The sequence below is a fragment of the Lissotriton helveticus genome, chromosome 5_1 (genome assembly GCF_964261635.1).
Source record: "Lissotriton helveticus chromosome 5_1, aLisHel1.1, whole genome shotgun sequence".
NCBI lineage: Eukaryota > Metazoa > Chordata > Amphibia > Caudata > Salamandridae > Lissotriton > Lissotriton helveticus.
Genome location: NC_136065.1, coordinates 58514603 through 58534043, shown reverse-complemented (window position 1 = coordinate 58534043; position 19441 = coordinate 58514603). Strand labels below are relative to the sequence as shown.

At 49.1% G+C, this 19441-nt stretch overlaps 1 protein-coding gene across 1 annotated transcript in view; it reads right to left on the bottom strand.

The window, feature by feature from the left end:
* Nucleotides 1-8772: 8772 nt before the first annotated feature.
* The window catches only part of LOC144752948 (butyrophilin subfamily 1 member A1-like), a 450376-nt gene continuing 439707 nt past the window's right edge, over nt 8773-19441 (bottom strand). The window contains exon 8 of the mRNA XM_078640758.1: nt 8773-9317. Within this exon, the coding sequence (XP_078496884.1) occupies nt 8773-9317 (545 nt within the window). The remainder of the gene's footprint in view (nt 9318-19441) is intronic.

The following is a 19441-nucleotide window of genomic DNA, read 5'->3' as shown; positions in this document are numbered from 1 at the left end:
CTCTGACCTGCTTTAAAGAAGTTCTGCCTGCACGTAAAACCTCACTGTTCACTGAAGTGTGCCCTATGTAACTTTTACCATACCGAATGAGACTTGTCTCCAGTACTACACTGTTTCTATATGAGGAGCAGTAGCTGGAGATGATGTGATCAGTGATGTCATCAATGATGTCAATAGAAACAGCTACCACTTGATAATTCTATACTTAAAGACATTTCTAAAGTATGTCAAAGGCGTTGTCACTTTTGCTCAGGTGTGTGTTTCTGCGTACACCACAAGCTGCCTAGTGGGAAAAGACCTATTGGGAGCTTACCAACAGCTCAGAGTGGACTTACAGCCCGCCCACTGCTTACCATTGGTTGTCTTTTTTGTCACTCTTATTTCTTGCTTCTTACAGGATGGATTTTTGCTCCATCTTGTGTGTCCCTCCTCTGGAACACGGCCTCTTTGCCATCCTTTGGCTTGGCTGACTCGAGTTCTTTTGACTTCTTTGCACCCTCACCTAATCATTACTAGAATCCAGGGACCCCCACTGAGTCATTATTGGAATAAGAGAACCCGGCCTAGGCAGTTTTGATGATCTGAACCACAAAAATGATGGCTTTTTATTAATTCATAAACAAATGTAATAAAACACAATTTTCATTGTATGTGAAGGTTGGAGTGTTTCTAAAATCAATCGCTATCCATAGTCCATACTATATTATATTTGGTGAGTCTGCACTGCTCCCGTGATTCAATGAGGATACAACTTCATTTTTAGCCCCCAATTTACAAGGTAATATTCCTTTACATTTAGAGAATGTTTTAAAAAGTCAAGTTTTACATTTTTTAAATTGATGTACACCTTATTTATTTGTTAAAATGATTTTCTTTTTTAATCAGCTGCAGACCCCCTGAGTAGGTGTTGTGGCCCCCAAGGGTCCACACACCACAGGTTAAGAACAGCTGTTTAAGGGGGATACTTTTATTTCTTTTCGCTTAAGAACTCAAGAGGGTGCTTTACTTTACTGGCTCCCTCCCTCGTATGCTTCTAACCCAGTCAAATATCTGACTCCCCCGCTCTGTGTTGCTGTCTCATCTGTATTGCAATCTCTGTTGAGTTCTTCTCCTGCTACCAAACTCCGCCCCACTTTCCATGTTACTTTCTTGCTCACGTGCTTCCCTCCCTGATGCTGCTCCGCACACTCCTCGTTGCTTCCCTCCCTGACGCTGCTCCGCACACTCCTCGTTGCTTCCCTCCCTGATGCTGCTCCGCACACTCCTCGTTGCTTCCCTCCCTGATGCTGCTCCGCACACTCCTCGTTGCTTCCCTCCCTGATGCTGCTCCGCACACTCCTCGTTGCTTCCCTCCCTGATGCTGCTCCGCACACTCCTCGTTGCTTCCCTCCCTGATGCTGCTCCGCACACTCCTCTTTGCTTCCTCCCACCGGCTCCTACATTGCCCCAACCCCGCAGTCTTCTATTTTCCATTTCATTATTCATTTGTTTATTTATTAAGGAGGACCTGACAGATAATTGTTGCAGAACCCTTTTGCAATAAAAAAGCGTTTTGTTGTACGTGTATTTCATTTGGCGCCTTTATCATATTGTAGGTGCATGCAAGCATAATGGGGCATGCGCACACACACACACACAAACACACACACACACACACACACACACACCATGTCACGCATGAATGCACCTACTGCATAAGAGAGTCACTATGGCTGCATCATTGTGCCTTTCATTTTGCTTTTTTCCATTTGGCCAGGCTGAACCCTGTCTCGCTGAAGCTGCACAGCACTGTCAAAGAGCAATGACAAAGTCAATAGGCCCCATAGGTAAATCGTAATGGGCTTGACAATGCTTGTTTTCTCGATAAGGGACATCAACCGGTAACTCTTTCGACCTTCACATGTAAATCATGTGGTGTAAATTAAGACCCACCTGTGGCTGTGCAGCCGTTCCTCAGAGCACCAGACGGGCATCGGAGTCCTGGAACAGAGGGCAAGATGTGCAAACGTTTCTAGCGGTCAGTTTGTGACCCCTAAAACAGCTGCCAGCATGAGCCAACCCAGTTTTGTGAGCTGGTAACCTGTTACCGATTTTCAAAATAGGGTTTGCGAGTCGGTATTCGGAAGGGACATGCCAAGGGCGTCCCTTCCTAATAGCAAGTCCCAGGGGCATATATGAATGTTTTACGACCGCATTACGGTCGCAAAACATTTATATTTTACTGACTCTGTGAAGGAGGTGGTAACCCATTCAGAAATGCAAAGGGGTCCCCAAGGGACCTCTTTCCCCAAGGGACCCCTTCCCTTTTGTGAATGTGGGTGCAAACATTTTTTAAGAGCAGGCAGTGGCCCCATGAACCACTGCCTACGCTTTAAAATAATGAAGTAGCTTTTCATTTTTACTTTCGAAATGCATCCATTTTCATTTAAGGCAAATGGGCTGCATTTCTATAAAAATATTGCGTCATTGAAAAAGCAATTGCAGACATGATGATCTGCTGATCCCAGTAGGCCACCATCCCTGTGATTACAGACCATTCCCGATGGATCGCAAATTGTGAAATACCTCATGAATATTGATGAGGTAGGTCATTTACGACCCCATTGGGAATCGTTAAATGTGCCCGAGACACATTTGTACATCGCATTTGTGAGTCCCTAATTGTGAGTCACAAAAAATCACTATTAGAGACTTGCAAAATGAAATGGTCGGACATGTGGCCCTAAATGTGAAAAGGCTCCTGAACAGGATGCTGCCTCTGTCATTGTGGTACAAATTAGGAGCAAGCTCACAACACAGCACGGGCAAAATGTAAACCCCAAGAAAAATTTGACAAAGCCTACAAGTCTGACTTATAACACAAGAAAGAGCTTTTGGCTTTGCCAATGCTTGTTTGTTTTGGTGAATCCTCCCCAAGGAAGGCTGTGGCTGGTTAAAGCACGCTCCAGTGAAGAGAAAAAAGAGTTATATTTGCCAGTCCTGCATCTCTGACTGGCACCAACAACGGGCGTTCTAGAATGTTCCTTTGATGATGTCAGCGGGATTCTGAGGTGTATTATGATGTCATTCTCAGGCGGCGCCTTTAATAACATGCACATATCATGTTGGCAATAATCTGTGATTAGTTGCTCGGTTCGCCCTGCGCTTCCCTCGGCTCTTAGCTGGAGTCAGTTTTTTGGGTCTGAATAGAAAGGATTAAATTCCGCTTTTCATACTGCGAAAAGAGGCTCAGTGCTTTACAGAACCTAGAATATTTGTACCATATTTGTAATATTTCTGTCAGTGAACCCCCCACGGCGGAGCTGCTTCACTAGCGTTTCTTTCAGGTATCATAGAAGGGCCGAAGTTACCCAGAGCAGCATCTCGGTACTTCCTCTTAGCGCATAGAGGCACACGCGGCGCTACATAATAAAGTGAGGCACTATGTCAGTGGCAGATATAACACTGGGTAGGTTAGGAGAGGCCCGGGCTGACACAGGAAAGCGACAGATGTGAAACACAGCGCTATTGGCTCTGCGTGAGTGCTCTCAGAGTACGTGAAGAGATAATCTGGCCATAAACTTAGAAGCAACGAGAAAGCAAACCTGCGGAGAACGTTGATTCTCTGTGTGGAAAAGATGGACAGCGTGATGTGCTGACGTAATCACGTTGCGCGGGAGCCATCTTGAGTGTGGTACAGTCTTCGGAATAGTTTATTTTCATGAGCAACAGTCACGTGACTCCACAAGTAGGAAAAAAAAGTGTCGGAAGGAGACCAACGAAATAAAGTACACGGAAGGAAAATAAACCGAAGAGGTATAACGCGCAATATTATGCTTAACAAGTAAGTCTTTGGGGAACTACAGAAAATTAAAATGACACAGTGTACCACATAAAAAAAAGAAGGAAAGACTGTGAAATATTAACACAATAATAAAAGAATACATTGAGGAGTAAAAGACAAGGAGTGGCTCAGCATAATTAGAACATTGGAGGTTTTGGTTTTAAACTCAGGTAACTTGGCATCATAAGTAGTCCCAGAGGAAAAATAACACAATGGCTAGTGTAAATAAATACAACTTTTCACCGCCACAAGCATTCCTGGCATGAAAAGGTGAACCACCATTGAAATGGGAAGAATGGAAAGATTTTTTCATTAATTACATATCCACCTGTGAAGATGAGGAAGAACCACTAAAACCAGAGGAGAAGAAAAAAATATTGCATTATTTAGGGGCAGGAGGTCTAAAAACATACAATAAGATTAACAAAAAGGTGAGGGTTGGAGAAGATGGTGATGTACACACACATGCTCTGGAAGACCTAGACAATTACTATAAACCTACGGTATGTGTAGCAGTGAACAGATATAAATTGTATCACCGAAAACAAGGGAAAGATGAAAGTGTAGAAGACTATGTGGCCATTCTAAAAAATTTGGCACTAACATGTCAATTTGGGGAGCTGCATAATTATTTAATCAGAGACCAGATTGTAATGTGTGCGGCCAACCCTAATATTCAGGAAGCTCTATGGGAAAAAGGGGAAAAACTTCTAAACGACGTTATTGAAATTGTAAACCGTACAGAATTAACAGGAAGATGTGCCAAAGCGGTGATAAATGAAAGTAAAACCAAGGAGGAAGAAACCAGTGTGGTGGAAAAAATAAGTGTCAGTAAGAATAAAGAGGGAGAAAATATAGAAGAAAAAGCAAAGAAAGGGATAGATATGAATTTTAAAAAGTGAGAGAGAAGGGGAACAGCGCAAGTGTTACAGATGTGGAAGCATTAGACATTTGGCTAATGTTTGGAAGTGCCCGGCAAAGAATGTAAAGTGTGGTAAGTGCGGCTTAGTAGGACATTTCCAAAAAGTGTGTTACAGGAAAGTGAGCTGAATGGTCAAAGTAGTTGAAAGGAGTACAGAATATGAAGATGATTCCTCTGATGAGTCTGAATATAATCTCTGCCTACTCAATATTAATGATGGCAGTGAGCAGCAATGTAAGGAGACGGAAAAGAAAAAGAAGCCCATATGCAAAGTGGCTATAGGAGGAGTAAAAATTGAAATTGTTGCAGATTCATGATCCCCATGTACCATCGTAAATAGAAAAGGTATGGAGAGAAAAATTTCAAAATGCACTAGGGCATAGGATGGAATCTCCGGATATAACATTGAAAACAATCACAGGAGAACCAATCGAACTAGTGGGGTACAGGGAACTAAAATTTGAGTTCAAAGACAGAGAAACTACAATTAAACTATATGTGGCCGCCAAGGGACCTTCAGTATTAGGTTGGAAGGACTAGGGAAGGTTAGGCATTACACTAAACCCTAACAGTGATGAGCCTGTGTTGTTAACTCAACAGGGAAAAAGACTTGATAAGGATATGGTGAGCAGGTTTCCCAAAGTTTTCAATGGCACCATCGGAAGACTTAAGGGATTTCAGCACAAAATAAAACTGAAAGAGGATGCAATACCATGTGTCAATAAGGTAAGAAACATACCTTTCAATTTAAGGGAGGAGGTCAAGACACAGTTGCAGATGTTACTCAAGGCAAACATCATTGAGCCAACAAAGTCATCAGAATGGGTCGCGCCATTGGTGATCGCGCGCAAGTCCAATGGCAAGATAAGATTTTGTATTGACTTGCGCAACCTAAACAAAAACATCTTGGTTGAACAGTACCCACTACCAAAAATAAACTAAATGCTGTCTTTGACGAAAGGTATGAAAGTATTTTCAACAATAAACTTGACCGCCGCATACCACCAGGTTCCTCTACACACAGACAGCAGGTGCCTAACCAGCTTCATTTCACCGTTCGGATGTTATAGGTTCAAATGAGTACCTTTTGGACTGGCTTCGGCAGTGGCACTATTTCAGAGACTCATGCATGAGATCTTTAAGGATGTCAAAAACGTGCTCATCTTCCAAGATGACATCCTGGTAATGGGGAAAAACCAAACAGACCATGATCAAAAATTATTAAAAGTACTCAAAACACTGGAAGAACGTGGATTGACAGCAGAATATACCTAGTGTAAATTTGCAGAGAGACCGGTGACATATTTGGGACTTGAAAGAGAATTAGTTAAGGCTATTGAGGATGCTCCTGAACCACAAACAAAAGAAGAATTAAGAGTCTTCTTAGGGCTAGTAGAATTTTATTCAAAATTCGTAAGGAATTTCTCAACAAAAACATATGAAATTAGACAATTACTAAAAAGTAAAAACAAATTTGTATGGTCTACATGTTGCAACAAGGCATTTTTAAACCATAAAAAGGACATTTGTGATGCTCCACCCCTACAAGGATTCGACCCAGAGCTAGAGAGTGTAGTCACAACAGACGCAAGTGGAAAAGATATAGGCACGGTATTTACGCAAGTTGGACCAGAAGGAAAGGAAGGAACAGTTGCCTTTGCATCACCGTCACTCACCCCCACCGAGGAGAAGTACTCAGTGATTGAACGGGAGGCACTCGCGTGTGTGTGGGTTTCGGAGCATTTCCGTCAATATGTTTGGGGGAAAACGGTGACCCTAAGGTGTGATCATAAACATTTGACAAAGGTGTTGACTGTAAAGGGACTATATAACGCATCTCCCAATTGGCAAGATTATCCGTAAGGTTATTGGACAATAACTACGAAGTAAAGTTTCTTCCGGGTGCTAGATACGTAGTGGTAGACTTTCTCAGCCGCTTACCCCTACCAGGATGAGGAAAGGAAGAAGATAAAGAAGATGAGTTCTGCGTGTCTAACATTAGCGAAGAATTCCCGACCATTCAAAAAGAAGAATGGGAAAAAGAATATGAACAGGATGAAGTGATACAGGAAACCATACTGGGAACTCAGGAACAAATTATCTGTGCAAGGAAGACTAATTTTAAGACAGGAGAGGGTTATACCTCCCGAGACTCTAAGAAAGAAAATTCTGGAATCATGCCACGAAGGACATATGGGTATCAATAAAACAAAACAAAGAATAACATTTTGGTACTGGTGGCCAGGGTGTGATTTGGAAATTGAAAGGACAGCCTGGACCTGTGCTAAATGTGAAAATTCGGACACATCCCAAATTACGCTCAAACCACCTTTGCATCCCTTGCCTTGCCCTGAGATGCCTTGGGAGAGTGTAGGTATAGATGTCATGGGCCCTATACGATATCAGGAAGATCTATTGTATATAGTGGTTTTGGTGGACCATTTGTCAAAGTGGCCGGAGATCAAAATACTCCATAAAGTAGAAGCAAATTACATTGTCAAGTTCTTTGACGGAGTATTTACAAGAGAAGGTATCCCAAAAATGATCGTGAGTGACAATGGCAAGCAATTCACATCTGTTGCCTTCAAGAGGTTTATCGAAAGAAACAGTGTTACACATAAAACGACTTTAGTATACCACCCAGCTGGTAGTGGAGTGGTAGAAAGGTTCAACAGGATGGTGAAAGGAACCATACAACTAGCAAATAACAACGGGTTGTGTTGGAAAATGGAAACGAAGAAAATGATTTGGGCATACAGAATAACACCTAGGGAGAGCACAGGAATCAGCCCATTTGAAATGATGAGAGGAAGAACAGCACTATCCAAGGACAATGTAGGGTGGCTCAAGACTAGTTGGTCTACAGAGGAGGTCAGGAAGAATGTACAGAAGGCACAGATGGCATACAAAAAATACTTTGACAAAAAAACACAAATGCAAACTACTGACCATCCAGGTAGGAGATTGGGTGAGAGTAAAGAGATGTGGACACGTTGAGAAAGGACAGAACAGATTCACCCACCCTTGGTTGTGGAAAAATTATTTTGCAATTCGGCTCTCCTCAGCGATGGAAAAGTGTGGCATGCATCCGCATTATCCAAATGCGAGATGAAGAACAATATAGAAAAGGGAAAAGATGTGGAATTGGACACAAACCTACCTGCTGAATGGGGAGATAATAAGGATTTTGACAGACAAATGAACTTTGATTGGCTGTATGAAGACGTGAGGAAAGAGAGAGGAACTGGGCGATGTCGCTCCTTCAAATCAAGAGCAAATAGTGTCACCTGGGGAAAACAGAGATGACAGCAGCAAGAAAACCACTGACGCATCAGGAGAAGAAAGTAGTGAGTTTCATGAGGAAGAACTGGAGCCTGGAAGCGGTACTAACAATGCAGAATTAATCACCAGCAGATTCAGGCGGACTGTGGCCATGCCAAGCAAGTTCAAAGACTTTGTGTGTGACTAATTATGGGAGGACATACCTTCCACCTTTGTTGTATTGGTTACTCCCTTTGGGAAGGAGAAGTGTTGAGTTGCAGTAATTCTTTCCCCTTTACTTTGTCCCCTGCAGGCTCCCGTTTCCCCCTCGCGCTCACCCTGTGACATCAGCAGGCATTCTGGAATGCCAGCTGATAACCAATCTGACAGTTGACAGTTATTTGCTTGTAACCTGACCGTCAGCTGTGCCTCCCACTCTGGCCTGTGTGTTGTACCTGAATACTTAATTAATAAAGGAATTGTAAACTTACCCAGCATCGGATCAACATTACACCCACAAACAAGCAACATGGAGTCAGGGTACAAAGAAAACAATGGGCAGCTGTCCCCGGTCACAGCACAGTATCCGGCTCTGACACACATGACTGCAAGACCCCCTTACCAGAAAATACAGTAGACGTACAGGATGCATCCCTATTGCAAGATAGTGACCCCCCAGCACAGGACTGTACCTCTTGGCCCCCAGTGATCTCCCCTCCTCCGTGGGGTTCTCTTCTCCCCTCATGTGCTGGGGGTCTCCCCCCTCTCACTCCCGTCCTGTTACTGGCAGGACTCGCAGTGCCCCCTCATTGCTCCCTCCGTCGTTCAGTTCTGGACTGAAGACAGGCCGCAGGGTGGGGGGGAAGGAGGCCCCGGAGAAGGTGTAGAGCAGAGACCGGTCAGTCACATTGTACACCGAGAGCCTGCGCGCCTCATAGTCCAGGAAGAGACCCACAGCCCTGGGGGGCACCCGGGGGGCCAGGGAGGTGGAAGAGGAGGAGAGAGCTTTGTATTCACCATCTCTGAGCCGCACTGCCCAGTGTCCATTCTCAGGTGATGCTCTGATCCCCCCCTTCCTGCTCTGGGCCTCGTCACAGACCCCCAGGGCCCAGGCCATCTTGTCCCCCACCTCCACCTCCCAGTAATGCCTCCCGGAGCTCAGCCGCTCCCGACCCAGGACAGCTCCGACAGTATCGAATCTCTGCTCCGTGTCCGGCTGGCCCTGGTCTTCGTCTCCCAGCCTCACGCTCCGTCCGTCCTCGGACAGGACAAGGCAGGGATGAGCGGTGTCCGGATCCAGGGTCACCGCAGCTGCAGGAGAGAGAAGCAGAGGTCACCACCAATCACAGCAGAGAGCAGCACGTGACATTTCAACCTCCTACAACAAACATCTAAAATAATAAACAAACACTGGCAAAGCTAACAATACTTTTCTGCCTGTCTGTGCCGAAACGTGAGATATCAAGGCGCGGTGTGAACCCTGTGCCACACATGGAAGGAACCTGAGCGGCCTCCTCCCCCCTCCCCCCTGTCTCTGATCCTCACCAGAGCCCTCACCGCTCCCTTCGCCCCTCTCTGACCCTCACCAGAGCCTCACCTCTCCCCTCAACCCCTGTCTCGGACCCTCACCACACCGTCACCTCTCCCCTCACCCCCCTGTCTCGAACCCTCACCAGAGCCTCACTAAGCATGGGCAAAATTTGCAAATACGCGTTTCGGATTTCCCCGCAAATTTGCAAAAAAAATCCATGAATTCGTGAATTTTCCCGCGAAATCGCGGATTTATTTGCGATTTTCCCTGGAGTACTTTCTACTGGCTAATCCAGTAAGTGCTCTCTCATTGGGTAAATGTATAGTGCTTTTACTACACTGCAGCTGCGTAAAGGGCCAGAAGATGGGTCTCCAGAGACCATGTGTGCCTGTAACACAGGCACAGGCACACATGGTCACTGGAGACACATCTTCTGGCCCTTTACGCAGCTACAGTGTAGTAAAAGCACTATGGGGCAGATTTACAAGCCGCTTGCGCCTCTTTTGGGTCACAGTTGCGTCACTTTTGTGATGCAGCGGCAGCACAAAAGATGCGTCATGGTGCTGGGTATTAACAACGGGACGCATCTGAGAGATGCGTCACGTTGTAAAGCCCTGCGCCATTAGGAGGCGTTCCGGAGAAGGGTCGGGCGTTCCTGCGCAGGAACGCCTCCTAAAAGTGGCTGAGTGAAATCTACAAGATTTCACTCAGTCACTTTTAGGCCAATGCTGCGTCAAAACCCTGCGCCTGCTTGAAGCAGGCGCAAGGCTTGACGCAGCATTAGGGAGATAGGGCCCCCCAGAGCATTGCTGGAGCTGCGTCGCGCTTGCGACGCAGCTCCAGCAATGCGCTGCTTTTACGGCACAGATGCGTGAGGCATCTGTGCCGTTTTTACAATGCGGCGCACCATGGGTGGCGGAGCTGCGGCGCACAATAACTGGCGCATCCCCCAGTAATTGTAAATCTGCCCCTATACATTTAGCCAACGAGGGAGCAATTACTGATTAGACAGTAGAAAGTACTCCAGTTGAGTAGAGGTATTGCACAAAAAGGTGGCATCTTCGTGGACAAACATGCAGGGCGGAATTCATTCTGCCCCCTGTTAGACTCGTTTTTTGTGCCCTTCTGCCCTCTGTTAGACTTGTTTTTCCCTCGTTTTTTTGCCCTTCTGCCCTCTGTTAGACTCGTTTTTCCCTTGTTTTTCTGCCCTTCTGCCCCCAGTTAGACTCGTTTTTTGTGCCCTTCTGCCCTCTGTTAGACTCATTTTTTGTGCCCTTCTGCCCTCTGTTATTCCCTTGTTTTTGTGCCCTTCTGCCCTCTGTTAGACTCGTTTTTTTGTGCCCTTCTGCCCTCTGTTAGACTCGTTTTTGTGCCTTTCTGCCCCCTGCTAGACTCGTTTTTTGTGCCCTTCTGCCCTCTGTTAGACTCGTTTTTTGTGCCTTTCTGCCCCCTGTTAGACTCGTTTTTTTGTGCCTTTCTGCCCCCTGTTAGACTCGTTTTTTGTGCCCTTCTGCCCTCTGTTAGCCTCGTTTTTCCCTTGTTTTTCTGCCCTTCTGTCCTCTGTTAGACTGTTTTTGTGCCCTTGTGCCCTCTGTTAGACTCGTTTTTCCCTTGTTTTTCTGCCCTTCTGCCCTTTGTTAGACTTCTTTTTGTGCCTTTCTGCCCTCTGCATCACCACATCATCACTCAGTGCTACCCCAGCATCACTCAGCACCACCACATTATCACTCAGCACCACCACAGCACCACTCAGCACCACCACAGCACCACTCAGCACCACCACAGCATCACTCAGCACCACCACAGCACCACTCAGCACCACCACAGCACCACTCAGCACCACCACAGCACCACTCAGTGCCACCACAGCATCACTCAGCACCACCACATTATCACTCAGCACCTCCACAGCATCACTCAACAGCATCACTCAGCACAACCACAGCATCACTCAGCACCACCACAGCAGCACTCAGCACCACCACAGCATCACTCAGCACCACCACAGCACCACTCAGCACCACCACAGCACCACTCAGTGCCACCACAGCATCACTCAGCGCCACCACAGCATCACTCAGCGCCACCACATTATCACTCAGCACCACAACAGCACCACTCAGCACCACCACAGCATCACTCAGCACCACCACAGCATCACGCAGCACCACCACAGCATCACCCAGCACCACCACAGCACCAATCAGCACCACCACAGCACCACTCAGCGCCACCACAGCATCACTCAGCACCACCACAGCATCACTCAGCACCACCACATTATCACTCAGCACCATCACAGCACCACTCAGCACCACCACAGCATCAATCAGCACCACCACAGCATCACTCAGCACCACCACAGCACCACTCAGCACCACCGCAGCACCACTCAGCACCACCCCAGCATCACTCAGCACCATCCCAGTATCACTCAACACCACCACAGCACCACTCAGCATCACCACAGCACCACTCAGCACCGCCACAGCACCACTCAGCACCCCCCCAGCTTCAATCTGCGCAACCATTCAACAACAACTGGTTCAAATATGTTCTCTCAATGTTTCAAACTTTATTACAAATGTCACAAAAAGATGTTAATATTTCACTTCTGTTCTTGCATTTTCGTCACAATAAAATACACTGAACATAATCTTCACAAAAGTTATTTACAAAAGTTTAAGCTATTGCCATTATGAATTAAATTCACTTTTATTTAAGTATTAATTATTTAAAAAAATTAAAAGCTATTGTAATTTGTAATATCAATACATCTAAGTCACGTAAATACAAAACATGTTGCATTACAAATGCTATAGGTGTCATATTTGCGAAAGTTATAAGTAATGGCATCGTAAATGACAAAGCTTTTAATTTAGCTATTTTCAAAACCAACACATAAAGAAAAAAATTGTCATTTACAAGACCAATAGCTCAAACTTTCCTAATGCGAGACCTATTGCATTGCAAATGCTTGTTTTTATATCTGTCAGAGCTTCCTGTTGAGGTTTAATTTTCGTGACAGGCGCCTCATTGCCTACTTGTAACTATTCTCTGACCCTGCTTCAAGGGTCAGAGCAGGGTCAGAGAATGGTTGCAAGTAGGCAACGAGGCGCCAGGAAGCACTTACAGGCTTACAGCAGCAGGTGCCCATGTTGAAGTTAATTTCTTTGTAACCTTTTTGTAAAAGGTTACAAAAAATTAGCTTCAACTTTTGCACCTGCTGCTGTAACCCTGTAAGTGCTTGACTGAAAAACGTCCCCGCTGATTTGCGGATTTTACCGTGATTTGCGAGATTCGCGGAGTGCGAAATCGTGGAAAATCCTCAAATTCGAATTTTCAGCCCATGCTTACTCACCTTTCCCCTGGCCCCCCCGTCTCTGACCCTCACAGAGCCTCACCTCTCCCCTCCCCCCCTGTCTCTGACCCTCACCAGAGCTTCACCTCTCCCCTCGCCCCCCTGTCTAAGACCCTCACCAGAGCCTCACCTCTCCCCTCGCCCCCCCGTCTCTGACCCTCACCAGAGCCTCACCTTTCCCCTCGCCCCCCCTGTCTCTGACCCTCACCAGAGCCTCACCTCTCCCCTCCCCCCCTGTCTCTGACCCTCACCAGAGCCTCACCTCTCCCCTCCCCTCCTGTCTCTGACCCTCACCAGAGCTTCACCTCTCCCCTCGCCCCCCTGTCTCTGACCCTCACCAGAGCCTCACCTCTCCCCTCGCCCCCCTGTCTCTGACCCTCACCAGAGCCTCACCTCTCCCCCCCTGTCTCTGACCCTCACCAGAGCCTCACCTCACCTCTCCCCTCCCCCCTGTCTCTGACCCTCACCAGAGCCTCACCTCTCCCCTCCCCCCCTGTCTCTGACCCTCACCAGAGCTTCACCTCTCCCCTCGCCCCCCAGTCTCTGACCCTCACCAGAGCCTCACCTCTCCCCTCGCCCCCCCTGTCTCTGACCCTCACCAGAGCCTCACCTCTCCCCCTCGCCCCCCCTGTCTCTGACCCTCACCAGAGCCTCACCTCTCCCCTCGCCCCCCCTGTCTCTGACCCTCACCAGAGCCTCACCTCTCCCCTCGCCCCCCCTGTCTCTGACCCTCATCAGAGCCTCACCTCTCCCCTCGCCCCCCCTGTCTCTGACCCTCATCAGAGTCTCACCTCTCCCCCTCACCCCCTGTCTCTGACCCTCACCAGAGCCTCACCTCTCTCCTCACCCCCCTCTGACCCTCACCAGAGCCTCACCTCTCCCCTCGCCCCCCCTGTCTCTGACCCTCATCAGAGCCTCACCTCTCCCCTCGCCCCCCCTGTCTCTGACCCTCATCAGAGCCTCACCTCTCCCTTCGCCCCCCCTGTCTCTGACCCTCACCAGAGCCTCACCTCTCCCCTCGCCCCCCGTCTCTGACCCTCACCAGAGCCTCACCTCTCCCCTCGCCCCCCTGTCTCTGACCCTCACCAGAGCCTCACCTCTCCCCTCGCCCCCCTGTCTCTGACCCTCACCAGAGCCTCACCTCTCCCCTCGCACCCCTGTCTCTGACCCTCACCAGAGCCTCACCTCTCCCCTCGCCCCCCCCTGTCTCTGACCCTCACCAGAGCCTCACCTCTCCCCTCGCCCCCCTGTCTCTGACCCTCACCAGAGCCTCACCTTTCCCCTCGCCCCCGTCTCTGGGTCTCACCTCTCCCCTCGCCCCCCCTGTCTCTGACCCTCACCAGAGCCTCACCTCTCCCCTCGCCCCCCTGTCTCTGACCCTCACCAGAGCCTCACCTCTCCCCACCCTGTCTCTGACCCTCACCAGAGCCTCACCTCTCCCCTCCCCCCCTGTCTCTGACCCTCACCAGAGCCTCACCTCTCCCCTCCCCCCTGTCTCTGACCCTCACCAGAGCCTCACCTCTCCCCTCGCCCGCTGTCTCTGACCCTCACCAGAGCCTCACCTCTCCCCTCACCCCCCTGTCTCTGACCCTCACCAGAGCCTCACCTCTCCCCTCCCCCCCCTGTCTCTGACCCTCACCAGAGCCTCACCTCTCCCCTCACCCCCCTGTCTCTGACCCTCACCAGAGCCTCACCTCTCCCCTCACCCCCCCTCTGACCCTCACCAGAGCCTCACCTCTCCCCCCGCCCCCCCTCTGACCCTCACCAGAGCCTCACCTCTCCCCTCGCCCCCCCTCTGACCCTCACCAGAGCCTCACCTCTCCCCCCGCCCCCCTCTGACCCTCACCAGAGCCTCACCTCTCCCCTCGCCCCCCCTGTCTCTGACCCTCATCAGAGCCTCACCTCTCCCCTCACCCCCTGTCTCTGACCCTCACCAGAGCCTCACCTCTCCCCTCCCCCCCTGTCTCTGACCCTCACCAGAGCCTCACCTCTCCCCTCGCCCCCCTGTCTCTGACCGTCACCAGAGCCTCACCTCTCCCCTTGCCCCCCGTCTGACCGTCACCAGAGCCTCACCTCTCCCCTCGCCCCCCCTGTCTCTGACCCTCACCAGAGCCTCACCTCGCCCCCCCCTGTCTCTGACCCTCACCAGAGCCTCACCTCTCCCCTCGCCCCCCTGTCTCTGACCCTCACCAGAGCCTCACCTCTCCCCTCGCCCCCCTGTCTCTGACCCTCACCAGAGCCTCACCTCTCCCCTCGCCCCCCTCTGACCCTCATCAGAGCCTCACCTCTCTCCTCGCCCCCCCTGTCCCTGACCCTCACCAGAACCTCACCCCTCCCCTCGCCCCCCCTGTCCCTGACCCTCACCAGAGCCTCACCTCGCCCCCCCTGTCTCTGACCCTCACCAGAGCCTCACCTCTCCCCTCGCCCCCCCTGTCTCTGACCCTCACCAGAGCCTCACCTCTCCCCTCGCCCCCCTCTGACCCTCATCAGAGCCTCACCTCTCTCCTCGCCCCCCTGTCCCTGACCCTCACCAGAACCTCACCCCTCCCCTCGCCCCCCCTGTCCCTGACCCTCACCAGAGCCTCACCTCGCCCCCCCTGTCTCTGACCCTCACCAGAGCCTCACCTCTCCCCTCGCCCCCCCTGTCTCTGACCCTCACCAGAGCCTCACCTCTCCCCTCGCCCCCCCTGTCTCTGACCCTCACCAGAGCCTCACCTCTCCCCTCGCCCCCCCTCTGACCCTCATCAGAGCCTCACCTCTCCCATCACCCCCCCTGTCTCTGACCCTCACCAGAACCTCACCTCTCCCCCCCCTGTCTCTGACCCTCACCAGAGCCTCACCTCTCCCCTCCCCCCCTGTCTCTGACCCTCACCAGAGCCTCACCTCTCCCCCCCTGTCTCTGACCCTCACCAGAGCCTCACCTCGCCCCCCCTGTCTCTGACCCTCACCAGAGCCTCACCTCTCTCCTCGCCCCCCCTGTCCCTGACCCTCACCAGAACCTCACCCCTCCCCTCGCCCCCCCTGTCCCTGACCCTCACCAGAGCCTCACCTCGCCCCCCCTGTCTCTGACCCTCACCAGAGCCTCACCTCTCCCCTCGCCCCCCCTGTCTCTGACCCTCACCAGAGCCTCACCTCTCCCCTCGCCCCCCCTCTGACCCTCATCAGAGCCTCACCTCTCCCCTCGCCCCCCCTGAGGTTCCGTGACGATTTTACTCGTGTTTGTAAACATTGTCGTAAATACATAATTTCGGTATCCGTGAACCGCAAATGATCCATTTAGTATATCCTGATGTTTTCGCTATGCTACGAGCAAGAGCACTCCTGTTACCAACACATTTGTGATTTACCCATGACATCCATCTTAGAACACGGAAGCCATTTTGTATTCCTTGCCCTCACATAGTCAATGGACACGCAATGACCTCTTTTTATTTAAGGACACGTAGGCCTTAACCGGCGATTCACCTTGCGAGTGACACGTGCACCTTAGGCCAGCAACGCTGTAGCAGCATGACTCGGCAAGAACTGCCTCCCCAGCCTGAGGCCAGTCCTGCTATACTGGTTCTCGTGTTCGTTGGCCTGATCATGATTAGGCGGCCGAAGCTGGTAACCGTGCCCATTTACGACCCACAAACATTTCTTATCCTGTCTTTCTATCTTCCACACCTGGCTCTGCTCTTTTCCTTCTGGGCCTTTATTAGGGGGAGGTAACGAAATTTACGATGAGGCGGTCCGGGTCTTGAATGAAGAATTGACATGGGATTATGATGGACTAGTGGGAACCCCTCATTCGTAATGTTTTGACATCAGATACTGTTGACGATTCCTGTGCAACGCCAAATATTTATTGTTTAAGACACGAATGTTTAGAACTGTGGTAACATGTAAAGAATTTGCCTGAAGCCCAATATTTAGTATATAAGGAGCAACCCTCTTTGTACAAATTGAACAGGCTCCTAGATACTGCCCATGTGTAGTTTCTGTGACTTCTGTGTCCCTGCAGTAATAAACCTTTGGTCTTTGACGCCACCATCGAGAAAGCCCGTGTTTCTGTTTGTTTGTGCACCGAGACAGGTGGAACTCCGGGGTCTTCGGGTGTTATCCCTGACACCTCTGGACGGAACCAAAAAGTCCAGAACTCCAATTGGCGCCCAACGTGGGGCGACGTCATTCGGTACCGGTCCAAAAGCCTGAAGAGTTCGAGGAGCTTCGTGTGAAGATTTCAGAGGGAGGCGCTCCACTTCATCGATCCCGGCATATCGCAAAAGTGGCCCCGACGTTCTCTTCCACGAGGGTTCCCGTTCAGACGGCTGCAGTGGTCCGTTGCCTTGACCGTCGCCCTGTCTTGGACCCGAGGTGCAGTCCTTAGTACGGCGAGACGTGACGGGTTTCTCCTTGGTGACGTCTTCAGTACCTCAGTTAAGTATTTTGTGAGGGTTGCTCCTGTTTGGATAATCCTTTTAGTTCTCAGTTCAGTTCAGTTCTGTAAGATTATCACTGGTTATTCTGGTTACGATAATCATTCTGTTCAGTTCAGGTATCGATACATTTGTCAGTTCTGGTAGGCCTAAGTTCTTGGTTCGAGTGCGCATCTTTTCTGTTTGTGTTTTGTTTGTTTTGTGTTCCGGATTATAAAATGGTAAGTCGGAAAAATTGTATGTTGTCTTGTTTTAGTTGCAACAGTGATTCCCAGTTGGAGGACTCGTGTTTGGTTCCTCCGATTGGAACTCCCCTTTATGATCTATATTGCAAATTTGGTGTGGGCCCTATCTCTTATAACGAGGTATGGATCCGCTTCACAGAGAAAGATGGTGTCCTTAGTTGGCCACTACATGGTAGTTTTGAACCTGAAGTTCTCGATAATCTAGAAAGAAGGTTGTTTAAGAAGAAAGCCCGGCCGGCAATGTTTGATTCTTTCCGTTATTGGCGAAAAGAATCTAAACAGAGAGAAATTAAAAAGTTGAAGAAAGAACAGAAAGAGCAAGAGTTGACTTTAGAACAGTCTGCTAGGCAGCTGCAACTCAACGAGTCTGAGAAAGCGATGGAGGTGGCCGATAGAGAGCGTAATTTAGCGATAGACAAGTGCTATCCTGCTTTGCCATCGAGTACGGCTAAGATAGTAGAGGACCCTGAAAAGGATCCCCTGTTGTCTTACTTGTTACGATCACCCCCACCGTATGCACAGGGTGCTACGGCTCCACCTATACCGAATGTTCAATTACCGGTTGCTGGACAACCTGGTGTCCCTGTTCCCGCTCCCCTGAATCAAGTTCCTGTACCTCCTGTGGTCAATATTAATGTTCCTTCGACAACCCCTCTTCTAGGGTTGCCGGCTTCTTTACCTATGCCTGTGTCGCTCACACCTGCTACTTCACAAGCTATTTTACCTGCTACTCCTACTGTTCCTAATCTATCTGTTCCAACTGCTACTCTATTTACTGCCTCTGCTAATATTATGACTCCGCTTTCTGTTCGTCGAAGAATCACTGATTCTGTCTCTAATATTCTATCTCCCTTCTATAAAACTCTGATTAAGACTCCTACCTCTGACTCTGTGCAGAGGCGTAGTCAGCTTCCCAGTACTGAAGAAAGAGGAATACTAGATTCCACTGCTCTTAGATGGGTTTCGAAAGTTGGAAGATATAATGTACAAGATGTATTAGATACATTTATGCAATGGAACGAACCGACACAACGATATGTGTTCGATGAAATGTGTTTCCTTCTACGTGAGGAATTGGAAGAGGATGACCCTGAATCAAATCTAGGAGAATTAATTAATGTTCAGAAAGAGTTTGCTGCAGGTATGATAGTTGGTCAAAATATAAAAGAAACGATGGAACTGATTTTAAGTTATAGGAATGACCCATCCCTTCGTTCACCAAGAGAGTTAGGGAAACGTAGTACGAAACAAAATCGTCAATATCCAATGAGAGAGGTTCCACCAATTTGGCGTGAAGCTGTGCAAGCTAATGTAAACCTTGGTATTGCAGCCGCTCCGGCCCAATTCCAGAGAGTATGGATACATATTCCATGGAAGCGAGCTGAAGTATTAGCAGTGAAACAGGCCTTGCCAGATCCGCGTAAAAATCCTGCAGGGTACTACAAAGAGTTGGCTCAAACAGTTGACGCTTGTGTATTGAATCTTGCTGACATAGATCTGCTATTTGGTAATGTAGTACCGCAACCAATTTGGGCTAAAATTCGTAAAGAGAATCATCCAGTTGCCCTAGGTGGTGACTGGGCAGCTATAATTGCAGCGGATGGTCAACAAATAGGTGGTTCCAAACCTGAACCTTTAATTGCTAATTTGCCTGGTAGAATAATCGATTTAATGAAAACCTTGATGCCAGCATTTCGCGTTAACTGGGACAAATTGTCCGCGTGCAAACAAAAGAAAGACGAAAGCGTCTCCGACTTTTTCACAAGATTCGAAGAGACTTTTGTGGATCATAGTGGTCAGGATATGAGCACAGAAGGAGGCCAGAGATTATTTGTTGATAAATTCGTGCACAATCTGTTGCCAGAACTTAGTAGTAAATT